Genomic DNA, 27558 nt, shown 5'->3' on the forward strand with positions numbered 1-27558 from the left:
CAAATAAATAAATAAAAATAAACCAAAAAAATTAAAAAAAAAAAAGAAGAAAAACCAAAAACAGCCTGGCCTATCTTCATATGAGAACTCAAATTTGACTTGATGTTCTAGTTACATATATTCTAAAACATGATTAAATGATACTTAATAGCATTAATATATGATCAGTTTATTTAACCTCAAATTGGTTTCACTTCTTTTATAATTTTAAATCATTCAATAGATATAAAGGTAGAATTTGAGAAGTATTTGTGACTCTCCTCTATGAGCAAGCTCACATGAATACTAACACCACTAAAAAGGTTCAACTTTTAGTAAAACCAAAACAATCTGGCAGACAATATTAACCACATACTATATTTATTTGGTATTGTAAGATATATGACTTGAAAAGAACAGTTTTCTTACTTCCTAGCATTTAGGTATCCAGCCTTTCGGGTTAAATTTCGATTAACAGGAAATCTGGAGGGGTCGGGGTCAGGCACGTATAAAGGGTCACTGGCTACTTCCAAGTCTTCTATTGTCTGTTGCATGGTCTCTACATCACTGTCCATTTCCCTGCGAACACTAATAAGAGAGAACAGATTATTTACTACCAGTTACAAGCAACACAGGATTCCTTACCAATCACAAGGCCCATGTTTTTATATTATTTTACATATTTTCTTAAAGAAACAATAGTAGCCTGGCGTTCAAGGCCACCCTGAGATTGCATTATGAATTCCAGGTCAGCCTGTGATACAGTGAGATCCTACCTCAAAAAAACAAACAAAAACAAACAAAAAATAAAAAATAGTAAAGATAGTTAAGACAGCATTGTGGAAACAATACCAAATTTGAAAACTAATGAAGCTATACTGCATGCCTAACTGTGGAAGAATTTTCAAACTACTCTTTGGTAGAGTATTTGTCTAGTATCTGTGAAGCCCGGAGCTCATTTCCAGCATCACAAAAGATTAAAAAAAAAAAAAAAAAAAAAAAAGGAAAAGTATTTTTCCTTCTTTCTCCAAGCTGTGTACTGACGACTATATTACTCCTTAGATTCTTACACCTGACTAGAACTGCTTTCTCTCACTAAGCCTTATGACTTGGAAAAAGAAATTTATTTAATAATCTTCCAAGCAGGCCCCACAATTTAGATTTTAAACACAATTTCAATTATTGGTAATTGCTATTATGTATCTCTTTTTTGTTGTTTAATTTTATTTATTTGAGAGTGACAGAGAAAGAGGCAGATAAAGAGAGAGAGAATGGGTGTGCTAGGGCCTTCAGCCACTGCAAACAAACTCCAGATGCATGCGCCCCTTGTGCATCTGGCTTACGTGGGTCCTGGGGAATCAAGCCTCAAACCAGGGTCCTTAGGCTTCACAGGCAAGCAGTTAACCATGGTTTAAGCCATCTCTCCAGGCCTTTTTTTTTTTAGGTAGGGTCTTACTTTAACCCAGGCTGACCTGGAATTTACTATAAAGTATCAGGGTGGTCCTCCTACGATGCTGGGATTACAGGCATGCACCACCAAGCCCAGCTTATGTATCTTTTTTATTCAGACATAAATGCTAGGTTTCAATCATTAAAATTACCATCAACTTTGATACTGTTAGGAAATTAAGAGTTCATATTCTAGGGAAATGGTGAAAAACTCAAGATGCATCCATAAAGACATGTGAGAAACACATGACAGGAAACTAGAAAAGTAAGTGATAAATACATTTAAATTATGGCATTTAGGGGTTGGGGAGATGGCTCAATTGGTAAAACACATGCCACACAAGTACTGAAGACCTGAATTTGGATCCTCAACACCCATGCAAATTCAGGGCAACGTAGTCATGGTGGCCCCCTGTAATCTCAGCATTTGGGAGGCAGGGATGGTGGGGGCAGGAGAATCCCCTGGGCAAGCTAGCTGGCTAGACCAGCCCTATCAGTGAGCTCTGGGTTCAACTGAGGGACTTTGTCTTAGTAAATAAGGTGGGGCTGGGAGGATGGCTCAACAGTTGAAGATAGGGCTAGAGAGATGGCCCAGTGGTTAAAGGCACTTGCTTGCAAAGCCTGGCAGCCTAGGTACAACTCCCCAGTTTCCACATAAAGCCAGATGATACAAAGTGGTGCATGCGTCTGGAGTTCACATGTACTGACAGGAGGCCCTGGTGTGCCCATTCTCTCTCTGCTTGCAAATACATAAATAAAAATACTTAAAAATAAATAGCCAGGTGTGATGTGGCAAATGTCTTTAATCCCAGCATTCAGGAGACAGAGATAGGAGGATCACTATGAGTTCAAGGCTAGGCTGAGTTCCAAGTTTGCCTGGGCTAGAGGAGACCATAACTTGGGGGTGAAAAAAAAGTTTAAGATGCTTGCTTGCAAACCTGATGATCCCTGTTACGAGTCCCCAGTGCCCATGTAAAGCCACACACACAAAGTGGCAGAAGTATCTGGAGTTCATCTGCAATGGCAAGAGATCATGGTGTGCCCATACAAACTCACCAAAAAAAAATTTAATTAATTAATAATTTTTAAAATATCTATTTATTTGAGAGACAGAGGCAGATGGGGTGCCAGAATGGGCATACCAGGGCCTCCAGCCACTGCAAACAAACTCCAAACACATGTGCTACCTTGTGTAGCTGGCGTTACATGGGTACTGGGGAATCAAATCTGGGTCCTTTGGCTTTGCCAGCAAATGCCTTAAACCACTGAGTTTTCTCTCCATCCCCCAAATAAATAATTTTTTAAACAAGTAAACAAAAAAAACATTTAAAAAATAAATAAATAAAGTGAAAAGTAATCAACACTTTTTTTTTTTAAGTAAAAGACGAAAGATTTATTCGGTCTGGAGAGAAACCAAAGTATGGAAAACACCTTTTGTTAACCTCCGCCTTCCACAGGCATTCATACATACATGCATAAAACACATACATGCATGCAAAGGATACTACATACATGCAAAAAATTTACTGCTTTTAGTTATTTACATTTTCATTTTATGGAAAAAGACTTACTTCTGTACACTTGTTCCAATATTGGTTAAAAAATCTTCGAGTTGTCCATTCAGGTTTTCAGAACCCATCTTGAAGAAGCTTATCTGGGGGGTGGTACACAGAGGAATGAACAACAGAACACAAACATACACATAAAAAGATTTCAAGTAAATCGTATCAGTGATTTCCCAGATATGTGGTTAAGTAAAACTACAATGGGTCATTCCTCTGCAATTTACAACATCTACTGGGCACAAAGCCATTGAAGAAACCAGAATTCAACTATACATCCTTTTATACATTTGGGGTTTATTTTGTTATTGCTATACATGTTTTTAAATACTCTGGGGGTTTTATTGATGCTATTGTTGAGACAAGGTCTTGTGATGTAGCCCAGGCTGGCCTCAAGCTCACATTGCTCTTGCCCCAGACACTGCATCCGCCTTAAAATTACTCATATCTGAATGAATATTCAAGTGTCTTTCACTTATTGATTTTCAAGCAACTGATACCTCATAGTACCCAAAACTCAATCTTCTAGTCTGTTTTCTGATGTGTACTTCAGGGACATTTGAGAATTCATTTATTACTTCTGATTTAGGAAGTGTGCAAGGACTGTGGGACAAATGCAAATTCATTCATTCTTTTGCAGACTTGTTATGAAGCAAGAATGAATGGTAGCTCCAGCAACAGGCATTACTCTGAAATTCACTTAGCTTTCTACTCCATCCCCAGCTACAGTAGGGAAAGTCTGAGTACAATGTAAGTGATTTCGTTTACTCTAAAACATGTGAGATCTTCATTTGTAAAGAAAACCATTTTCTTTAACTTCCTTAACATAGGACACAGGCCAAGCATGATGGTGCAAGTCTTTAATCTCAGCACTCGGGAGGCAGAGGAAGGTGGATTGCTGTCAGTTCGAGGCCATCCTGAGACTACATAGTGAATTCCAGGTCAGCCTGGGCTAGAGAGCGAGAATCTACCTTGAAATAAATAAATGAATGAAAACAGAACACAGATGGCATTTTTGAAAATTGCTTTCTAGGGCTGGAGGAATGGCTTAGCCATTAAGGTGCTTGCCTGCAAAGCTAAAGGACCCAGGACCCATGTAACCCAGATGCACAAGGAGGCACACGCATCTGAAGTTCGTTTGCAGAGGCTGAAAGTCCTAGTGCACACATTCTCTTTCTCCCTCCCTCTCTCTCTCTCTCTCTTTTACCACTTTCTCTCTCTCTCTCAAATAAATATACATATATGTGTGTGTGTGTGTATGTATATATATAAAATAAACTATTTCTTTAAAAATTGCTTTTTTTTTTTATAGGTATTCTTTTTTTTTTTTTTTAATTTTTTTTTCATTTATTTTTATTTACTTATTTGAGAGTAACAGACAGCGAGAGAAAGAGGCAGATAGGGAGAGAGAGAATGGGCGCGCCAGGGCTTCCAGCCACTGCCAACGAACTCCAGACGCGTGCGCCCCCTTGTGCATCTGGCTAACGTGGGACCTGGGGAACCGAGCCTCGAACCGGGGTCCTTAGGCTTCACAGGCAAGCGCTTAACCGCTAAGCCATCTCTCCAGCCCTAAAAATTGCTTTTTAAACAGCATACAAAAATTATATAGTAAGAGTTTGTGATATCCTTACAGATAATGCAAGCACTAAACTTAACGTAAGGTTTTTAGGATGTTACAATCAAAACTCAGGACGTCACTTACCTGAGCTTGCATGTATCCAAGGAGAGGCTCTAACAATGCTATTTTCTTCTTATACTGAAGAGTGTTTAATGCACAAAAATAGTGCATCATGGTCTGGTGTTGTTTCTTCCTGGAAGTGTAGACATCTTCTGTGACTTCATACTTGACCTTTAAGTGAAAAGATTAAAAATGCTATTTATTTCAAGTTATCTCCAGCAGAAGCTGTGGGGAAGTCTACCAAGAAAAGAACAGTATATCACTAGTAATCACATATTACAATCCCGCTTTCTTATCTAGTAGAAATCCTTTAACATACTGGCTAGGCTTATTTTCCCATTTACCAGCCACATGACTTATGAAACTGCTTAATTACATAGAACTACAAAAGTAAATACTGACACTAAACCTGAGAAAGTCTACTGCAAGCCTGGAATAGTGTCGCACGCCTTCAATCCCAGCACTCGGGAGGCAGAGATAGGGGGATCGCTGTGAGTTCGAGGCCACCCTGAGACTACATAGTTAAATCCAGATCAGCCTAAGACAGAGTGAGACCCTACCTTGGAAAACCAAAAAAAAAAAAAAAAAAAAAAAAAAGAAAGTCTACTGCATAGCACACAGACAACTGGTTGCTATTCTATAGCTCACACTGTATGTTCTCCCCTCCCTCCTGGTTCTCTTTTCTCCTTGTTGCCTTCCTTCGTGCATGTTTGAAACACATGTGAGCACCTAAGTTCTTGGACTCACAGGACAAGTTTTTATGGAACATTTATTACTGAACCTGCATTAGGCTCGTCTGTCTTCTCCTTGGAACACCTAAGCAAGTACAAGGATCTCCCAATAAGCAGTGACTCAGTGAAGGCAAACTTCTCTCTTCCTGACCCTCACTCTCCCAAAGGCCAGAAGAAACATCTCCAGATGGGCTCCTCCTGTGCTTCTGGGAGTAATGTGTGTGTATATGTACTAGAGATGTGTAAAACCTGCTTCTGTGTGCAATGTGTGTGTATATGTACTAGAAATGTACAAAAAGTGTTTCTGTGTGTAATGTGTCTGTATACATACTAGAAATGTACAAAATGTGCTTCTGTGTGTAATGTGTGTGTATATGTGTTTAAAATGTGCTTCTGGGGCTGAAGAAATGGCTTAGCAGTTAGGGCGCTTGCTTGCAAAGCCGAAGGACCTTGGTTTGATTCCCCAGGACCCATATAAGCCAGATGCACAAGGTAGAACATGCATATGGAGTTCATTTTCAGTGGCTGGAGGCCCTGGTGCATCCATTCTCTCCCTCCCTCTCTCTCTCTCTCTTTGCTTCTTTCCCTCTCTGGCTCTCTCAAATAAATAAATAAAACTTTTTTTTTTTTTTTAATGTACTTCTGGGGTTGGACAGATGGCTCAGTGGTGAAGGTGCTTTGCATGCAAAGCCTTATGACCCAATTTCAGTTCCCCATTACCCACATAAAGCCAGATGCACAAAGTGGTGCATACATCTGGAGTTTCTTTGCAGGGGCTAAAGGCTCTGGTATGCTCATTCTCTCTGTCTCTTTTCTCTCTCTGTCTCTCTGCTTCCAAGTAAACAGAAGTATTTTTTAATGTGTGTTTCAGTGTGCAATGTGTGTATACATGTACTAGAATTGTACAAAATGGAGGACAATTTCTTCCTGACAAATTTGATCTTTTGTATTATTTCCTACCTCTCCTGGTCCCTCTTCCAAATTTCTCCTCCACTAGATCCCTTCTCATAAAAGTTTATAACAGCAAGCAAGGAAGAATAGTCTTACAGCAATATATATGTAATGAACTGTTGGTCTGTTTTTAAACAGGGAAAACTAAACCATCTAGGGAAATAGCCAGTGACTGTTACCTTGTCATTTTCTCTTTTCTTGGACAATCGGCTGTATCTGTTAATTGCAGTATCATGATCTGGAAACAGAGGTGAGTATTAACAATGGAACCTCAGATCTTTGCAGACTTACAGATGGTTTAAATGTTTTCATAGACAAGACTTCAGCACTTGTCATAGGGCAAGGTAAACATTCCCAGCCATGTGATTACTATATTTTAATTGTAGGCAGGCCAGGCATGGTAGTGCAGGCCTTTAATCTCAACACTTGGGAGGCAAAGGTAGGAGGGTCACTGTGAGTTCGAGGCCACCTGGAGACTACATAGTGAATTCCAGGTCAGCCTGGGCTACAGCAAGACCCTATCTCAATTAAAAAAAAAAAATTATTTTTAGCACACAAATAGAAAATGCTCATTAAAGAAAACCTGGAAGGGCTGAGCATATAGAGTGCCTGCCTAGCATGCAGAGGGTCCTTGGATCAAACACCAGCACAGAAAGAGGAAGGGAGTAGAGGGAAAGAAAAGAGAAAAGAAAATTGGAATATTAAGAAATTTAGAAAATAAGGTAGAAGACTACACAACTTCTTTAGGCATTATGAAGATAGTAAATTTTAAGACTGATGTGACTACCATTAAATCTTTTTAATTTATTTTTTTGATTTAAAGGTGTATTCAAGTCACACCATTAATTTAAATAATGTTCACTTAATCTTGTCTCAAACTCACAGTAATCCTCCTAGCTCTGCCTCCTGAGTGCTGAGATTAAAAGTATGGGCCACCACACCCAGCTCACTTAATCTTTTGATTAGGTTATTTTTAATTTTTTTCTTTTCTTTTCTCTCTTTTCTTTTCTTTTCTTTTTTTTTTTTTTTTTTTTTTTTTTTTTGAGGTAGGGTCTCTACTCTAGACCATGCTAATCTAGAAGCCACTATGTAGTCTCAGGGTGGCCTCAAACTCATGGCGATCCTCCTACTTCTGTCTCCTGAATGCTGAGATTAAAAGCATGCACCACCATGCCAGGCTTAGTTTTAAAATTTTCAAAATTGTTGTTTATCACAGAACCCCACCAAAAATGTATTAATTTATTAACTTATTTATTTTAATTTTCTTTGGTTTTTTCGAGGCAGGATCTCACTCGAGCTCAGGCAGACCTGGAACTTACTCTGTAGCCCTAGTCTGGCCTTGAACTCTCTACTTTAGCATCCTCAGTGATGGGACCACGCCTGGCTTAGGTTCTTTTTTTACACTTATTATAAAACTCAGCCATGATATACAAATGATAAGTTTAGCAGTAAAAGAAGTCAGTAACATATTCAGGGCTTACCATTGCTAGCAATCTGAAACACTTCTTTTAATGTCAGTATTTCTGAAAAAGTTCAAGAATATCTTCAGTTTAGCATATCTTAAAGTATATTTATATCAAGCAATTAGTACCACTTAAGTCATAATTAAAACTCAATGACAGTTTAAAATGCTATAGTCAAGGTGAAAATGAACTGTTTGAACTAGTCTATGAGACATTTACAATCATTAGCAACACACTACTAGAAAATCTACTTGCCACAATGAGTAATATGATATAAACAAATGCTAAAATCTAATGTAAACACTCAAATATGCAAACATTCTGACTTAATATTATAATCTAACTTTTTTTAAACAAGGTCCCATGTATTCTAAACTGGCCTTGAACTCACTATGTGGCCAAGGATGAAGTTGAACTCCTGATCCTCCTGTCTCTACTTCCTAAGTGCTGGGATTAGGAGGTGTGTGCCATCAGGCCCCACATTGAGGGTCAAACCCAGGGCTTCATGAATTCTAGGCTAGCACTCTGCGAACTAAACTGCATCTCCACCCTCGGAATCTGACTTGTGTTTTGATATGATGGTGAGTAGGAAAGCACATTTTATCAATCAGATGATGCCGTTCCGTCTCCTCAGGTTGGGAGGAGAGAGTACTTGCTTCTTGACCTGGGAAATGATCATTCTTGAGGATCATCTCAATTATTAGCACCACCTCTAAGATATCTGTCTGTTCCACATAGAAACACTTTACTATCCATTTTTTTCTGTCTACATATTTCAGAAATAAATTTCTATGACTTCCTAAGAGCCAAAATGCTCACTTTTATCACTTACTAATCCTAAGTGGGCGAAAATTTCTACGAATTACTAAGTCCACTAACTACAAAGGTTGTTAGATGTGCCAATGCTTCTACCTGTCATCACTCTGGCCCATACAAACTTCCACACTACATCACCCTCCTATCTCAGGCCTTGGGCACAATCTCTTAGATAACAAATTTGTCCTCCCCCACCCTCCCAGAACAAAAGGACTGAGCCTCTTCACTCCCTATCAAGGCTCTACTAATTTCTCTTTGCTCATAAACTCCAACATCATTACGGAGCTCTAGCCGCAGCTACTCTATGTCTGCATTCATCTCCTGCCGTGTCCCAATGCATCTACACTGCAGTCACGCTGAATTTCTTAGATTCTCCAAACCAGCTGAGTTCTCCACAGCCCATACCTCTGTGTATTATATTCTCCCTGATAGAAGTGGCCTTCGTCCAGCAAGTTCCTCATCATTGTTCTAGGCTCGTGTCACATCTTTGACTTTTTGACCACCTCTCTTGAGCCCCCACAGCACCTTCTCAGAGTGTGTTCACCCATCTCTAGGGTTTCTTGATGGAAGGGATATATGCAATCATTACTGTTTGTCAAGATCTAGTTCAGCACCGACCGGGAGATTCCTTAAGTGTTCAGTGGCTGATTTAACAATAGTGGCACAAGCTGCAGTCAGAACTGGTGCAGATGTGGAGAAAGCAAGCATTCTACAAGCACTGGTCTGACAGTGGAGCAAAGTAAACAGACGCTTGACTTCAATACCTTTCAGGTCTCTTTCTTTAAACTGGGTAATGGGGAACATCATGGCATCAGCAAGCTGAGTTGAAAGTACCGCATGACAAGAGCTAAGCTAGTAAAAGAAAGACCAAAAAGGCCAAATAACTAACACATAATATTTATAACTAGCAATTGTCTGTACACAGACATCTACCAATGTTACACAATTAATCAGACATGAGTAAAAAAAAAAAACACAAGGCTTTGATATACTTTACATAAGGAAACATCAAAAAGTATGCGATATAGAAACAGTATACAGTAGAAAATTTCAATTAAAACTTTTCAGAGAAAACTTGAGATGATGCAGTATTTAACAATGATTTCCTAGATATGACACCAAAAACACCAGGAACAAAATAAAGTACAAGCTGGGCGTGGTGGCTCACGCCTTTAATCCCAGCACTCGGGAGGCAGAGGTAGGAGGATCGCCGTGAGTTCAAGGCCACCCTGAGACTACAGAGTTAATTCCAGGTCAGCCTGGACCAGAGTGAGACACTACCTTGAAAAAACCAAAACAAACAAACAAACAAAAACAAAAAAACAAAACAAAATTAGATAAATAAAGTAAAGATGGATGCCATCAAAATTAAAGACTTCTGTGCATCTGAGGCTCTATCAAGAAAGGATAGCTAACCCAGGGAATGAGAAAAAACATTTTGTCTAAGAAGAAGCTTCCATCTAGAATAAAGAACTGGATGGTTCAATGGTTAAAGGCATTGCTTACAAAGCCTGAAGCCCAGGTTTGATTCCCCAAGACCCACATAAAATCAGATGCCCAAAGCAGTGCATGCACCTGGAGTTCATTTACAGTGTGGCAGGAGGCCCTGTCACACCCATATTCACCCCAGATCTGCCTCTCTCGAGTGAATGAATGAATGAATGAATGAATGAATGAATAACTCTTCCAACCCAATAATTACAAAAGCAAATAAAAGCTAGCAAAGGATCTGAACAGACGCATCCCCAAAGATATATAAATGGCAGATAACCACACAAAAAATGCACAATGCTGTTAACTATCAGGAAAATACAAGTTAAAATAATAGAAAGATGGCATATAAGCATCTAAAAAAATGTTCTACGTCACTAGTCATCAGGGAAATGCAGATTAAAACTACATTGAGATTCCATCTCACTCCTGTCAAATTGGCCACCATCATGAAAACAAATGATCATAAATGTTGGCGGGGATGTGGAAAAAAAGGAACCCTTCTGCACTGCTGGTGGGAATGCAATCTGGTCCAGCCATTGTGGAAAACAGTGTGGAGGTTCCTAAAACAGCTAGAGATTGATCTACCATATGACCCAGCTATAGCACTCCTAGGCATATATCCAAAGGACTCATCTCATTTCCTTAGAAGTACGTGCTCAACCATGTTTATTGCTGCTCAATTTAGAATAGCTGGGAAATGGAACCAGCCTAGATGTCCCTCAACAGATGAGTGGATAATGAAGATGTGGCACATTTATACAATGGAGTTCTACTCAGCGGTAAAGAAAAATGAAGTTATGAAATTTGCAGAAAAATGAATGGACCTGGAAAGTATTATACTAAGTGAGGTAACCCAGGCCCAGAAAGCCAAGCGCCACATGTTCTCTCTCATATGTGGATCCTAGCTACAGATGACTGGGCTTCTGTGTGAGAATGAAAATACTTAGTAGCAGAGGCCAGTAAGGTAAAAAGGAGACATAAAGGGTAGAGAAAGGAAGAGAGGAGGATACTTAATAGGTTGATATTGTATATATGTAATTACAATGATTGTAATGGGGAGGTAATATGATGGAGAATGGAATTTCAAATGGGAAAGTGTGGGGTTGGGGAGGGAGGGAATTACCATGGGATATGTTTTATAATCATGGAAAATGTTAATAAAAATTAAAAAAAAAATAGAAAGATACCACTTCACTCCTGCTTACCAGCTATACTGAAAAATAAAATCAAAACTGGGGCTGGAAACATGGCTCAGCAGTTAAGACACTTGCCTAACAATTCAGGTTCAATTCCCCAGTACCCACGTAAAGCCAGATGCACAAAGTGGAACACGCATCTGGAGTTTGTTTGCAGCAGCTGGAGGCCCTAGTGTGCCCATTCTCTCTTTGTCCCTTTTCCTCAGTCTCTCTCTGCTTGAAAATAAGTAAGTAACTTTTAAAAAAATTATATTTAAAAAGTGGAAATTGCCTGCAAGGAAGCAGAAGTAGAATTTTTCTACATTACTCATGGGAATGTAAGACAAAAGGCATACAAAACAATTTGGTGATTGCTCTAAAAGTTAAACATAGGTGGGTGCCTTTTTTTTTTCCACTTGCCTTTTTGTTGTTATTGTTTTTATTTATATTTTTGTTTTGTTTTTGAGGTAGGGTCTTACTCTAGCTCAGGATGACTTGGAGTTCACTATGTAGTCTCAGGGTGGCCTAGAACTAAATCATGGTGATCCTCCTATCTCTGCCTCCTGAGTGCTGGGATTACAGGTATGCGCCATCACACCCAGCTTTTGCCTGCCTTTAATCCCAACTCTCACGAGGCAAAAACAGGAGAACTGCTGTGAGTTCAAGCCCAGCGTATGACTACAAAGTTCCAGGTCAGCATGGGCTATAGTGAAATCCTACCTCAAAATAAAACAAAGCAAAGCAAAAAAAAAAAAAGCTAAACATAAAATTACCATATAACTAAGTAATCCTGCTCCTGGGTATATACCCAAAAGAACTGAAAACTGGTGTGTTATTTTTTTTAAAGCAAACTTAGGGCTGGAGAGAGATGAAGGCACTTGCCTACAAAGTCAAAGAACCCACGTTTGGTTCCCTAGACCCCACATAAGCCAGATGCACAAGGTGGCACATGTGTCTTTAGTTTGTTTGCAGTAGCTGAAGGCCCTGGTGCACCATTCTCTCGCTCTTTCTCTCTCTATCTGCCTCTTTCTCTCTCATAAATGAAATAAAAAACTTTTTTTAAAAAATTAAACTTGCTGGGTATGGTGGCACATGCCTTTAATCCCAGACTTTGGGAGGCAGAGGTGGGAGGATTGCCATGAGTTCAAGGCCACCCTGAGACTACATAGTGAATTCCAGGTCAGCCTGGGCTAGAATGAGCCCCTACCTGGAAAAACTAAAAATTAAAATAATAATAGTAAGTAAAGCAAATTATACAGGGATAGTCATAGACAAAAGGTAGGAAAAGAACTGGGCGTGGTGGTGCACACCTTTAATCCCAGCACTTGGGAGGCAGAGACAGGACTATCGCCATGAGTTCAAGGCCACCCTGAGACTCCATAGTGAATTCCAGGTCAACCTGGGCCACAGTGAGCCCCTACCTCGAAAAACCAGAAAAAAAAAAGTAGGAAAAGAATCAAACACCATCATGGGTAGACAAAATAGGTATGTATACAATGTATTCAGCCAAAGAGATGAAGTGGTGGCACACATTACAGCATGGACAGAACGAAATGCTAAATGGAAGAAGATACAAAATTCCACAAATTACATGGGTCCTTTTATGTGAAATAAACAAACAGGCAAATCCACAGAGGCAGAAAGCTAGGAGCAGTCACTGCCAGGCACTGGGAAAATGGGGAGGGGATGTGACAGCTTAAGGAGAAAAGAAAGATTTCCTGTGGATGATGAAAGTGTTCTTGCGCTAGATACTGCCAAAGCTGACAACACTGTGAGTGTATCAAATGTCCCAACTACCAAGTTTACTTCCTATGTATTTTACCAGGTTTTGTAAAGTAACTCATTTTTATTTATTTAAGAAATGGAAAAAGGCAGAATGAGAGAGAGGAGAGAACTGGGCAAGCCAGGACTTCCAACCACTGCAAACAAATTCCAGATGCATGCACCACCTTGTACATCTGGCTTACATGGGTACTGGGAAATTGAACCGAGGTCCTTTGGCTCTGCAGGCAAGTGCCTTAACTGCTAAGCCATCTCACCAGCCCAACGAAGTTTTTTTTAAATTAAATAAAAAACAAAACAGCTGGTGCCAGGCTTGGTGGTGCATGCTTTTAATCCCAGCACTCAGAAAACAAACAATAAACAACAAAAAATTCCATTTATGAGCCGGGCGTGGTGGCACACGCTTTTACTCCCAGCACTTGGGAGGCAGAGGTAGGAGGATTGCCATGAGTTCAAGGCCACCCTGAGATGACAGAGTTAATTCCAGGTCAGCCTGGACCAGAGTGAGACCCTACCTCAGGAAAAAAAAAAAAAAAAAAAAAAAATTCCATTTACTGTAGGTATTTTGTTTGGTTGGTTTGGTTTACTTGTAGTCCTGGGGATTCAGCCCAGGGTATTGCATAGGCTAGACAAGCACTCTACCACTGAACTAAATCCCCAATCCAATATTATTTCTGTATGTTGATATCCTAGGATTGTTTTTTCTACTTTTTTGAGGTGAGGTCTCACTCTAGCCCAGGCTGACCTGGAACTCATTCTGTAGTTCTAGGCTGGCCTTGAACTCACAGTAATCATTTTACCTCTGCCTCCTAAGTGCTGGAATTAAAGGTGTGTGTCACCATCCCCAGCCACCCTAGAATATTTTGCTATGAGACATTGAAATATTAGAAAAACTGGGGCTAAGATTTATAGTTTAATGGTTGAGAATTTTCCTAGCATGTGTTAAGACCCTGACTTGGATCCCTAGCATGGCAAAAAGTGTGTTATAACTATACACACAGAAAGGGCAAAAAAAAAAAAAAAAAAATCCACAAAGAGCTTTCAACTGTAACAACAGAGAACATTATGAACTCTCCATATATCTTAGTACCTTACTTCTTCATAACTTCTAATTTTTTTTTTAATTGGTGTGTGTGTGTGCATGCACGCATACCAGGCATGGAGGTCCAAGGACAACTTGGGGCTTCAGGCCTCGCCTTCCATCTTGGTTGACACAGGGTCTCTTTGTGGGTCACCACTGTGTAGCCACACTAGCCTGCCTACTAGTTCCCTGGATTCTCTTATCAGTGCCTCTCATCTCACCAGAAGAGGGCTGGGATTACAGACGCTTGCTACTGTGTCGAACTTTATGTTATACTCCTTGCACAGCAAGCACTTTTTCCCAATGTTTTAGAAATCTTTCCACCCATTCTAAGTCTTTTTGTTTCTGGTTTAAGATTTGTTATGATGAAGAGTTTGAGAAATTTAACTTTGGCTGTTTTGAATGAAAGGATTAATAAGGACTGAGCAGAAAAATGTTAACTTGATGGCAAAGAGTAATCATAGAAGGCCAGAAGACAGCCCACAGCATCACTCATCTCTGCCTGTACATCAAGTCACAGGAAGGACAGGGAATCTAGAGACAGCCCACAGTGTCACACATCTCTGCCTGTACATCAAGAGACAGGAAGGACAGGGAGTCTAGAGACAGCCCACAGCATCACTCATCTCTGCCTGTATATCAAGAGACAGAAATAACAGGGGGCCTAGAGACAGCCCACAGCATCACTCATCTCTGCCTATACATCAGCTGATAGGAAGGACAAGGAATTTAGAGACAGCCCACAGTGTCAATAATCTCTGCCTGCACAAGAGACAGGAAGGACAGGGGTCTAGAGACAGTCCACAGCATCACACACCTCTGCCTTTACATCAAGAGACAGGAAGGAGGCTGTAACTAACTCAGCGGGATAGGACCTGCCTAGCTCAAGGCCCTGGTTCCCCAGCACCAGAAAAAGAAAAATAGCAACACAATGAAAAATACTGACTGTCACATTAAGTTGGAATGGAGGAAGTCCAAACATGTAAGCTTATTCCTGGAAAATAGTTTTAACCAAATAAAGAAAGCACTGCTATAAAGACAGCTATAATGATGTCAGAATATGGCCTTTCTGTAATAACTTTTGTAACAGAGCTTTACTCATATAATCATAACTATTAAAGCACCCTATAAAAGCTGAATAACTTGAGCAACTTAATTATAGGCCAATCTATTCATGCAAATTAAAATAAACACTTACCTCATCTATAACTTTTGAAAACTGCTGTAAAGTTGAGCTCATAACTTCATCATCACCTCCCAGTGGAAAGCGCTGAGAAGGCAGGCAGACGTGAGGTAAAGGTTCAATACTGTATGTTTTTTTGTGAATGACAGCATCACTATTTGTTTTCAAGTAACTTCAGAAAACTCCCAAAGTTTTAACCAAGTTCTAAAAATACCATTTTAATAGGATAATTGTCATCATTAATAAGCATTACTTAAAATGTTTGTCAAGTAATTAACATTATGTAAGAACACACGCCATGTTGGGAGTCCAAATAGTTGGCTTTTAGATCAGTTTCCTCCAATAACAAGTCTCAGCTTCTTTTGTTTGTAAAAACAAAATCAAGTAGATAATCACTGTTCTAACATTAAATCATTACAATTTTCTCAACATAAAAACAACAGTGAAATTTTAGGGGCATATTCTATGAAGTCAAGAAAGCTTAAAAGACCACGAACGATGGTACACGACTTGTAATCCCATCACACAGAAAGCTAAGGCAGGAGGATCACGAGTTTAATAGTCTGGGACCTCACAGTGCCTGACACTACCTACACAAGACCATCATAATAGGGGGAAAAGATCATGACATCAAAATAAGACAAAGAATGATTGAGAGGGGGATGGGGCATGATGGAGAGTGGAGTTTCAAAGTAGAAAATGGGGGGAGGGAGGGAATCACCATGGGATATTGTTTATAATCACAGAAGTTGTCAATAAAAAGTTAATTAAACAAAAAGGAATAGTCTGGGGCTGAAGGAATGGGTTGGTGGTTAAGGCACTTGGCTGCAAAGCCCAAGGTCTCATGTTCAACTCTCCAGGTCCCACGTAAGCCAGATAGATACACAGTGACGCAAGCGTACAAGATTGCACATGCGCACAAGAGGGCACACACATCTGGAGTTCGAATGCAGTGGCTGGAGGCCCTGGCACACCAGTTCTTTCTCACTCTCACATTTTAAAAAAGAATGGAGAAAAAGAAAAGTCTAGTCTACATGGTGGATTTCTGCTTTTTAAAAAAGCATAAAGACTCCTTATGAGGGGCTGGAGAGATGGCTGGGTGGTTAAGGCGCTTGCCTGCAAAGCCAAAGGACCCAGGTTTGATTCTCCAGGACCCACGCACAAGGTAGCATGTGTGTCTGGAGTTCATTCACAGTGGTTGAAGGCCCTGGCATGCCCATTCTCTTTATCTGTCTCTTTCTCTCTCTCAAATAATTAAAATATTTTAAAATATTGAAAATAAATCTTTAAAAAAAAAGAAGAATCTTTACGAGAAGTTGGGGAGAGATTTCAGTCAGTAAAATGCTTGCCTTACAAACAAGAAGACCTGGCTTTGATCCTCAAAACCCATGTGAAAACAGCAGGAGGCTTGATAACAAGCACTTGCAATCTCAGCATTGGAGATACAGAGGCCTGGGGCTTGCTGGCCAGTCAGTCAAACCTAATAGGCAAACTCCAGGGCAATGGAATACCCTGTTAAAAAGATGGTGGGTGGCATTTCTGAAGAATGACATCTGAGGGCTGGAGAGATGGCTTAGCAGTTAAGCGCTTGCCTGTGAAGCCTGAGGACCCAGATTCAAGGCTGGATTCCCCAGGACCAACATTAGCCAGATGCACAAGGGGTGCACGTATCTGGAGTTCATTTGCAGTGGCTAGAGGCCCTGGCGCACCCATTCTCTCTCTCTCTATCTGCCTCTTTCTCTGTCACTTTAAAATAAATAACTTTAAAAAAAAGAATGACATCTGAGGTGAGCTTTTGACCTCTATATACACATGTGCACCAGCATGCATGCACACACACATTAAAAAATTAAAATGATTCCTGATTCCTATGTATACAAATATAAAAAAGAAAGATATCTATACAAATATATCACTGTATGTTAATAGTATCCTTTAAAACTTTGATATAGCCGGGCGTGGTGGCGCACGCCTTTAATCCCAGCACTCGGGAGGCAGAGGTAGGAGAATTGCCATGAGTTCGAGGCCACCCTGAGACTCCATAGTGAATTCCAGGTCAGCCTGGGCTAGAGTGAGACCCTACCTCGAAAAATCAAAAAAAAAAACAAACTTTGATATATACCATATGACCCAGCTATAGCACTCCTAGGCATATATCCTAAGGACTCATCTCATTTCCTTAGAAGTACGTGCTCAACCATGTTTATTGCTGCTCAATTTAGAATAGCTAGGAAATGGAACCAGCCTAAATGTCCCTCAACTGATGAGTGGATAATGAAGATATGGCACATTTATACAATGGAGTTCTACTGAGTGGTAAAGAAAAATGAAGTTATGCAATTTGCATAAAAATGGATGGATCTGGAAAGGATTATACTAAGTGAGGTAACCCAGGCCCAGAAAGCCAAGAGCCACATGTTCTCCCTCATATGTGGATCCTAGCTACAGATGATTGGGCTTCTGTGTGAGAAGGAAAATACTTAGTAGCAGAGGCCAGTTAAGTTAAAAAGGAGATATAAAGGGAAGAGAAAGGAAGGGAGGAGGGTACTTACTAGGTTGGTATTATATATATATAAGTAGAATGATTGAAATGGGGAGGTAATATGATGGAGAATGGAATTTCAAAGGGGAAAGTGTGTGGGGGGGAGGGTATTACCATGGGCTATTTTTTATAATCATGGAAAATGTTAATAAAAATTGCGAAAAGATAAAAAATAAAATAAAATTTTAAAAAACTTTGATATACATACCTGTTTTTCATATTCTTTTAAAAGTTTCGAAGTCAGGTGTGTTGCTGCACTTAATTCATTCTAAGAAAAAAAAAAGATTAGCACTAGAATTACATATTGACTAGGGGTAATGCTCAGTGGTAAAATGAACACACTGCTGATTAAGAAAAACATTTAATTAATGCTACTTAGACCACTTTCAGTTACTATTATTTTATACTATATAGTCTGTTTGCCAAAATCCTCATCACTGAAAAAGGAACAACCATGAACATGTCTCAGAGGAAGTCAACCAGGAGACACTGTCAAAGCATTCAACAACGTTCCAGGTAAGTGCTTTGATTTGATTGATGGGATGTTTTTTTAGATAGGATCTCCTGGAGCCCAGACTGGACTCCAATTTGCTACATAGTTGAAGATGGTCTTTAATTCCTGATTGTCCAGCCACCTCTCAAAAGTTTGGATTACAGGTGTGTGCCACCACACCCTGCTTTAGGTATGTGCTTTTTTTTTTTTAAGATTTATTTTATTTATTAGAGACAGACACCGGGGCAGGTGAGGGACAGAGAGTGAGAATGGGTGCACCACGGTCTCTAGCCACTGGAAACGAACACCAAACACATGTGCCACCATGTGCATCTTGCTTACATGGGACCTGGAGAATCGAACCTGGGTCCTTAGGCTTCATAGACATATGCCTTAGCCACTAAGCCATCTCTCCAATCCAGCTATGTGCTTTTGACTCATTTTTATTGTTTTGTTTTTCAAGGTAGAGTCTCACTCTAGCCCAGGCTGACCTGGAATTCACTATGCAGTCTCAGGCCGGGCTTGAACTCACAGTAACCCTCCTACCTCAGCCTCCCAAATACTGGGATCAAAGGTGTGTGCCACCACACCCAGCTTTTTTTTTTTAAACCAATAAAAAACTAAATATTACAGGACTAAAGAGGACTTAGGAGTTAGGGTTCTTGCCTGCAAAGCCAAAGGACCCAGGTCTAAACCCAGCACCCACGTAAAGCCAGATGCACAATGTGAAGCTAATGTCTGGAGTTTGTAGTGGCTAGAGGCCCTGGCATGGCCATTCTCTCTGTCTCTCTATCTGTCTGCCTTTCTTTCTTTCTTTCTTTCTTTCTTCCTTTCGTTCTCTCTCTCTCTCTTTCTTTCTCTCTTCCCCCCCTTCAAATAAATAAATAAAAACTACCTATTACATACTTTTAAAGCTAGAAGTAAATTTTATGTAACCTTAATTTGTTTTTGTTTTTATTTACTTGAGAGGGAGAAAGAAAGGGAGACAGATAGAAAAAGAATGGGTGTGCCAGGGCCTCCAGCCACTGCAATTGAACTCCAGATGCATGCATCACCTTGTGCATATGGCTTATATGGGTCCTGGGGGATTGATCCTGGGTCCTTTGGCTCTGCAGACAATCATCTTAACCACTAAGCCATCTCTCCAGCCCCTCCCCGCCTTTTTTAAGGCAGGGTCTCACTCTAGACTAGGCTGACTTGGAACTCACTCTGCAGTCTCAGGGTGGCCTTGTACTCACAGCGGTTTTCCTATCTCTACCTCCTGAGTGCTGGGATTAAAGGCATGTGCCACCACGACCGGCTCTCAGCAAAATTTTTTAATATTCTACATGAATGACTGATTATTTCTCTCTAGATGTATTGCTATAGTATAAATATTTAATAATGGAGAATAAGGGCTGGGAGATGGCTCAGCGGTTAAAGGCACTTGCTTGCAAAGCCTGACTGTCCAGGTTTGAATCCCCAGTACCCATATAAAGCCAGATGAACAAAGTAGTACATGCTTCTGGAGTTCATTTTCAGTGGCTAAAGGCCCTGATGCACCCAGTCTCTCCCTCTCTGTGCTAGCAAATAAGTAATGAAAACATTTTTTAAATGTGTATGTGTTTAACATAGGTCATAACACAACAACATAGTCATAAGAAAAGTTTTTTATGACTTCAAAGCATTTTTCAGTCATGAATACAATAAAATACCTCATGCATTGATTGAACACTGTCAAAAGTCAAGCCTTGACAGACCTATCTCAAGGAAGACTTTAAAATTATCATAGCAACTTTTAAGTACATACAAAAATATGAGTCCAGAAAGAGGAGAAAATAAGAAAAAAATGAAACATACACTTAACTAATTCCAAATAAAGTTTATCAATAGAATCCAAGGTTGCTGTTAAAGCTTACAACTAAATTATGCAAATATAGCCTAAAACTGTATGACTAATATGCAAGAAAAATCTAGTCATAACTTTCTTAAATATACCCCAGAACTATACCTAATTTTTATTACCTTCAACTAACTAGAGAGTGGCAAGTACTTCCAAAGCCTCTACTCAAAAGGAGGAGATGACTCCATAAAATTCAGGGCATGATTAAGAAATACACTAATGACAACAGGGGTCAGTTTTCAGTCAAACCACTACCCTTCAGTTTCAATAATAAAGTCTCATTATATGTGGGGAGACAGACAGTTGGTGTTGTTACTTTTGTAGTGACATAAACCATAAATGAAATGTAAGTTCTGTGATATGAGGTAGTTTTCCTTCATCTTTCCAACAAATACTATCACTATGGGCCCAAAAAGGGCCAGGTGCCAGCAAGCCACACAGACATTACCTCTATTCTCACAAGGCTTCAAAACTCACTCTTGGGCTAGAGAAATGGCTGACCAGTTAAGGTGCTTGCCTATGATGCCAGGTTTGAGTCCCCAGTATCCACATTAGCCAGATGCACAAGGTGACACATGCATCTGGAGTCTGCTTACAGTGGCTAGAGGCCCTGGCATGTCCATTCTCTCTATCTGCCTCTTCCTCTCTCTCAAATAAATAAATAAAAATATTTAAAATACTTTTTGAAAGGCTCATTCTTACACAGTACTACATTAGCCCTTGGCTTATTACCTGTGCATCATAAATCCGATGCATAGCTTGATACAACTGGTTCATATAGTTGGAAATAGCAGTAGCATCTTCTTCAAAGACACCCAGTAAAGACCTTGTCTGTGTAAAATAAAATCAAGAAAGTGCATGTTAATCAGTAAAAACATTTTTTCTAATAGCAAAAATTCCAAAATAATACAGCCCTAATAATTCTAAGTTTTAATCTATTTCTTTTGACAGTTAACACCAAGAAGTTGAGGGGTTTGTTCTCAGTTTTACTTCATTAAAAAAGTATTTTGGGGGCTAGAGAGATGGCTTAGCGGTTAAGGCACTTGCCTGCAAAGCCAAAGGAGCCAGGTTCAATTCCCCAGGACCCACGTAAGCCAGATGCACAAGGGGCACATGCATATGGAGTTTGTTTGCATTGGCAAAAGGCCTTGGTGCACCCATTCTCTCTGTGTGTCAGTCCATCTCTCTCTCTCTTTTTCTCTCTCTCTGCCTATTTCTCTCTCTCTTGCTTGTTCTCTCAAATAAATAAATAATAATAATAATTTTTTAAAGTATTTTCAGCTGAACATGATGGTGCATGCCTTTTATCCCAGCATTTGGGAGGCAGAAGTAGGAGGACTGCTGTGAGTTCAGGGCTACCCTGAGACTACTGAGTGAATTTCAGGTCAGCCTGGGCTACAGCTAGACCCTACCTTGAAAAATAAAAACAAAAAAGTATTTTCTAGGGCTGGAGAGAGGCTTAGCAATTGAAGGACCCAGGTTCGATTCTCTAGGACTCACATAAAGCCAGATGCACAATGTGGCACATGTGTCTGGAGTTTGTTTATAGTAGCCGGTGGCCCTAGCATGCCCATTCTCTCCCTCTCTCTCTCTCAAATAAGTAAGTATTTAAACCAGGCATGGTGGTGCACACCTTTAATCCCAGCACTCTGGAGGCAGAGATAGAGGATCGCCATGAGTTCAAGGCTATCCTGAGACTACAGAGTGAATTCCAAGTCAGCCTGAGCTAGAGTGAGACCCTACCTCAAGAAAACAAAAATAATAGTAATAATAAATATTTAAAAAGAGGGCTGGAGAAATGGCTTAATGGTTAAGCACTTGCCTGTGAAGCCTAAGGACCCCAGTTCAAGGCTCCATTCCCCAGAACCCACATTAGCCAGATGCCCAAGGGGGCACACGCATCTGGAGTTCGTTTGCAGTGACTGGAAGCCCTGGCATGCCCATTCTCTCTCTCTCTCTCTCTCTCTCTCTCTCTCTCTCCCTCTTTCTCTCTCTGTTGCTCTCAAATAAATAAAAATAAACATATATATATATATAATATTTAAAAAGAAGTATTTTCTAACTACATCACACTAACTTTAGGAGAAACAACAAAAGTGAATATTTATGAACTAGTAAGCCAGTAAATAAACTTTAGAGGACCAATAAAGTTAGGCTTTTATGAATAAAAAAAAAATCTGTAATTAAAACTAAGAACCAGGCTGGAGACGTGGCTTAGCAGTTAAGCACTTGCCTGTGAAGCCTAAGGACCCTGGTTGGAGGCTTGATTCCCCAGGACCTATGTTAGCCAGATGCATAAAGGGGCGCATGCATATGGAGTTCGTTTGCAGTGGCTGGTGGCCCTGGCATGCCCATTCTCTCCCTCTCCCCCCTCCTCTCTCCCTCTTTCTCTCTGTCACTCCCAAATAAATAAATAAAAGTAAACAAATAATTTTTTAAAAAACCCTAAGAACAGGACTGGAGAGATGACTTGGCGGTTAAGGCACTTGCCTACAAATCCTAACAACCTGAGTTCAATTCCCTAGTACCCACGTAAAGCCAGATGCACAAAGGGGCACATGCATCTAGAGGCCCTCGCACATTCATCTGTCTCCTTCTCTCTCTCTGCTTGCAAATAAATTAAAAAAAAAATTAAGATAACTAAAAACAGCTGAAGAGATGGCTTAGTAGTTAAGACACTTGCCTGTGAAGCCAAAGAACCCAGGTTCAATTCCCCAGTACCCACATAAAGCCAGATGCATAAAGTGGCATATGCATCTGGAGTTCATTTGTAGTGGCTGGAAGCCCTGATGGGCACATTCTCTCTATCTCTTCCTCCCCACCTACCTCTCTCACTCTTTCAAATAAAATATATATTAAAAAAAAAAAAACAAAACTAAACCTGACATGGTGGCGCACACCTTTAATCCCAACACTTGGGAGGCAGAGGTAAGAGGATCACCAGGAGTTCCAGGCCACCCTGAGACTACATAGTGAATGCCAGGTCAGCCTGGACTAAAATGAAAACCTATCTCCAAAAACAAACAAACAACAACAACAACAAAAAAAAACACCTAAAAACAGGCATCATAGCCACATTGTTTTAAAAGTAGGATATAACTGAAACTTGAAATCTAAAGGATGAACACACACATTTTTTGTTATTAGTTTTTCATTTTTTGTTTTTAGTATTTATTTATTTGCAAGCAGAGAGACAGAAAAGAGACAGAATGGGTGCACCAGGGCCTCTAGCCACTGCAAATGTACTACAGATGCACGCACCATTTTGTGTATCTCACTTTAAGTAGGTACTGGGGAACTGAACTCTGGTTGTTAGGCTTTGCAGGAAAGAGCCTTAACCACTAAGCCATTTATTTCTCCAGCCAAGTTTGTTTTTTTGGGTTTTTTTTTTTTTTTTTTTTTTTTTTGAGATAGGACCTCACTCTAACCAAGCTGACATGGAACTTACCCTGTAGCCCAGACTGGGCTTGAAGTCACAGTGATTCTCCTACTTCAGCTTCTGAAGTGCAGGCTAAATCTGACAGAATCTTTTTCACTCTATTACTTCACTCCCATTCCCCAAGGTACTAGTTTAAAATGTAGAAATCTGAGCATGGTGGCTCATATCTCTAGTTCTAGCATTTGGGAGGCTGAGGTAGGAGGATCTCCCAAGCTAGCTTAAACAACACACAAGAGTTCCTCTCTGGGATCCTGGAGAGATGGCTCAGTTGCTTGAAGGTGCTTCCTTGCAAAGCCTGATAGCTGAAATTTGATTCCCCAACATCCACGTAAAGCCAGATGCATGAAGTGGGGTATGTATTGCATGCATCTGAAGTTCATTTGCAGTAGCAAGAAATCCTAGTGCCTCCAGTCCATTCATATTCATATTCTCTCTTTGCAAATATATAATAAAAGGAAAGAGTTCCTCTCAGAAAACAAGAAAGAAATGGTCTGTTAAGTTAGCAAAGAAAATATGCAGTTTTGAATTTTTTTTGTTTTTTTTTAGAATTTTATTTATTTATTTGACAGAGCAAGTGGGGGGGGGGGGAGAATGGGCACACCAGGGCCTCCAGTCACTGCAAATGAACTCCTGACATGTGCAGCCCCCTTGTGCATCTGGTTAATGTGGGTCCTGGGGAATCAAACCTGGGTCCTTTGGCTTTGCAGGCAAACGCCTTAACCACTAAGCCATCCCTCCAGCCGTTTTTGTTTGCTTTTTGAGGTAGGGTCTCATTCTACCTCAGACTGACCTGAAATTCACTGTGTAGTCTTAGGCTAGCCTCGAACTCACAGAGATCTTCCGACCCCTGCCTCCCTAATGCTGGGATTAAAAGCATGCACCACACCCAGAAGAAAGAGAGAATGAGAATGAGAATGTATGGGTGTCGTAGGGCCTCTAGCCACTGCAAACAAACTCTAGATGCATGTACCACCCTGTGCATCTGGTTTACAAGGGCACTGGGGAATCGAACTCCAGTGGTTAGGCTCTGCAGACAAATACCTTAACCACTGAGCCATCTCTCCAGCCCAGTTTTGAAATTTTTAATTTAGAATGTATCTAAGTTGTAATGCTAAGTAAAAAGCACAATGAAAATATAATCTCTATTACATTAGAATACACCTGGGCTATAAAGACTGTCAAAATGCCAACACTGGGGCTGGAGCCAATGGTTCAGTGGTTAAAAGTGCTTACTTACAAAGCCGGATAGCCTGGCTTCAATTCCCCAGCGCTCACATAGAGTTAGATGCACTAAGTAGCGTATGTGTCTGGAGTTTGTTTGCAGTGGCTAGAGGCCCTGGCACACCATTCTCTCTCTCTCTCTCTCTCTCTCTCTCCTCTCTCTGCCTCCCTCTCTCCTTCCCTCTACCTGCTTCTGTCCCCCACTCTCAAATAAATAAATATAAGATTAAAATGCAAAACAAGGGGGCTGGAGAGATGGCTTAGCGGTTAAGGCACATGCCTGCATGGCCTAAGGACCCAGGTTCAATTCTCCAGTCCCATGTAAGCCAGATGCACATGGTGGCACATGCAACTGGAGTTCGTTTGTAGTGGCTAAAGGCCCTGGTGTGCCCATTCTCACTCACTCACTCTCTGTCTGTCTCTAATAAATGAATTTTTAAAAAAAGCCAACACACACACATACCTAATTCTCTAGTTATAAACTAATCATGTGAAAAAGTTCAAAAGTCATGGATAGGCCACTATACAGCCCATTCTATTTATAGTCTTGATGGGTTATAAAAACAGGCCAAGTAAAAGAAGTGAAGACAGGGCTGGAGAGATGGCTTAATGGTTAAGGCACTTGCCTACAAAGCCAAAGGACCCAGGTTCAAATCTCCAGGACCCACATAAGCCAGATGCACATGGCCCATGTATCCAGAGTTCTTTTACAGTGGCTGGATGCCCTGGCATGCCCACCCCACTCCCAAATAAATAAATAAAATATTTTAAAAAGAAGTAAAGGCAGCTTATTGGGTCTTACAGGAAAAAAAAGTAAAATGACAACGTTGATAAAATCTGCAAAATTATGACGGATCATGTGAAACAAACAAAACAACGTAACTATAGGGAGGAAGTTATTTTTGACCTGGATAAACCAAACACGTGCTTCTCTTTGTCAGTAGAGGCTGATAGGAGTACATTAGCAGCAAGCAACTGCTCTGTAAAGATAACTTTCAGCTTGACCAACAAATCAGTTCTACAATCAGAGCCCAATTTCAACTTGGCACTGAAAACCGGCTCAAAATCCACGCCCTAAGTGCCTTCCAGGAAAAGAGGACCTGGGCCTTTCTGCTCTTGTTTTTGTTTTTGTTTTGTAAGGGGAGGGGGATAGACATATTAAACTATACAAATACAAACAATATGAGCTGTTACATTTCTCAGGTGAATGTTTTCAGAACACCAACAACAACAGCGTTTCTCTTGGCACTGGGATGAAGTTCACCCACGTCAAATGCATCCACCAACACCGTGTTTGAATGCAGCCGATTCCATCCAGTCCCAAGGAAATACTACGCGGAGACATTTCCCAAGGCTGTCTCAAGCTAGGCTGCTGAGAACAACCCCACCCCAGCAAGCAACATCCTCGAGGCCCGAAACCCAACAGCATGGGGCTTTCATTTTGATGAATCCATGCGGGCCAAGTCGGCCCGGAGAGGCTCCGTCCATCACCGCATCGCGTCCGTCATCATCGCATCACCCCCTCCCCCCGCACAGCCCGAGTGACAGCCGCGGGCCTCGACCCCACGCCCTCGGCGTGCACCCAGCGCGCAAGCTCCGGACATCCCCGCGCCTCCCCGAAGACAACCTATCCATTTCCTTCCGAGCGAGCCGAGCCTCCAACACCCCTCCCCGGGACCACCGGTGTCCTGTCCCCGTCCCCCCACCCCAACCTCGGACAGCCCAAGATGAGGACTTAGCACCTATCACTGCGACTCAAACAGCCCTTTCCGTCCAATGAGGACACTGGGACGTGCGTGCGCGCCGGGCCCTAGAGAGAGAGAGAGAGAGGAGGCGGCGGCGACGGAGGCTGGGTGGTGTCCGTCCGCGGGGCCGCGGCCTGGTCCTCACGGGCCTCCAGCCCGGCTCGGGGCGGGGACACACGGGCCGCAGCGACCACTTAGGGCCGGGTTGGCCGCGCCAGGCCCGCCCGCCCGCCCAGCGCCGCGCCTCACCTGCGGGCTGTCCTCCAGGGTCTCCTCGATGGGGAGCTTGTCGATCCCCGGCATCGTGGCGAAGGGACTCGCACCCGCCCGCCCGCCCGTACAGCAGCTGACCCGGGGCCCGTCCTCTCTCCCTCTCCCCGGCGCTGCCGACGCCGCCCGCGCCGCCCTAGCCTGGAGCCCCCGGCGGCCGCTGCGCGCGGGAAATCCCGCCCCCCGCCCCGGCCCGTAAGCCCCGCCTCCGCGTGCGCTCATTGGTTCGCCGAGACGTCCGTCAATTCTGCGGGAGGAGGGTGAGGTGCTTCTCACAGCGCCCGACCGTGGCCCAGACGGGCGCTGGGTCTACAAACTGCTGGCCGGTGCGCGCGCATCTGAGGAATAAGTGACCTGGGAGTGTCTATGTCACGTTGGCGGGCGCGGTTATCCCCTGCCCACCTCGAAGTGATGATGCTGGGGAAGTTTTTAAAAATATATTTTTAACCCCTATTTATTTGAGAGAGAGAATGGGCGCGCCAGGACCTCCAGCCGCTGCAAACGAAGGAACTCCAGATGCATGCAACTCCTTGCGCATCTGGCTTTACGTGGGTTCTGGGAAATCGAACTTGGGTCCTTTGCCTTTGCAGGCAAGTGCCTTAACCAATAAGCCCTCTATTCA

The 27558-nt window shown here is 41.5% G+C and overlaps 1 protein-coding gene across 1 annotated transcript in view; it reads right to left on the bottom strand.

The window, feature by feature from the left end:
- Appl1 (adaptor protein, phosphotyrosine interacting with PH domain and leucine zipper 1) overlaps positions 1-26992 on the bottom strand; it is a 52079-nt gene extending 25087 nt beyond the window's left edge. The window contains exons 1-10 of the mRNA XM_004661307.2: positions 26916-26992; positions 20994-21092; positions 18095-18154; positions 15360-15431; positions 9394-9481; positions 7832-7873; positions 6530-6588; positions 4693-4839; positions 3000-3082; positions 409-567 (exon numbers count right to left, since the gene is read on the bottom strand). Of these exons, the coding sequence (XP_004661364.1) occupies positions 409-567; positions 3000-3082; positions 4693-4839; positions 6530-6588; positions 7832-7873; positions 9394-9481; positions 15360-15431; positions 18095-18154; positions 20994-21092; positions 26916-26969 (863 nt within the window). The 5' untranslated portion in view covers positions 26970-26992. The remainder of the gene's footprint in view (positions 1-408; positions 568-2999; positions 3083-4692; positions 4840-6529; positions 6589-7831; positions 7874-9393; positions 9482-15359; positions 15432-18094; positions 18155-20993; positions 21093-26915) is intronic.
- Between the last annotated feature and the right edge of the window lie 566 nt (positions 26993-27558).

Source organism: Jaculus jaculus, chromosome 16 (genome assembly GCF_020740685.1).
Source record: "Jaculus jaculus isolate mJacJac1 chromosome 16, mJacJac1.mat.Y.cur, whole genome shotgun sequence".
Lineage (NCBI taxonomy): Eukaryota > Metazoa > Chordata > Mammalia > Rodentia > Dipodidae > Jaculus > Jaculus jaculus.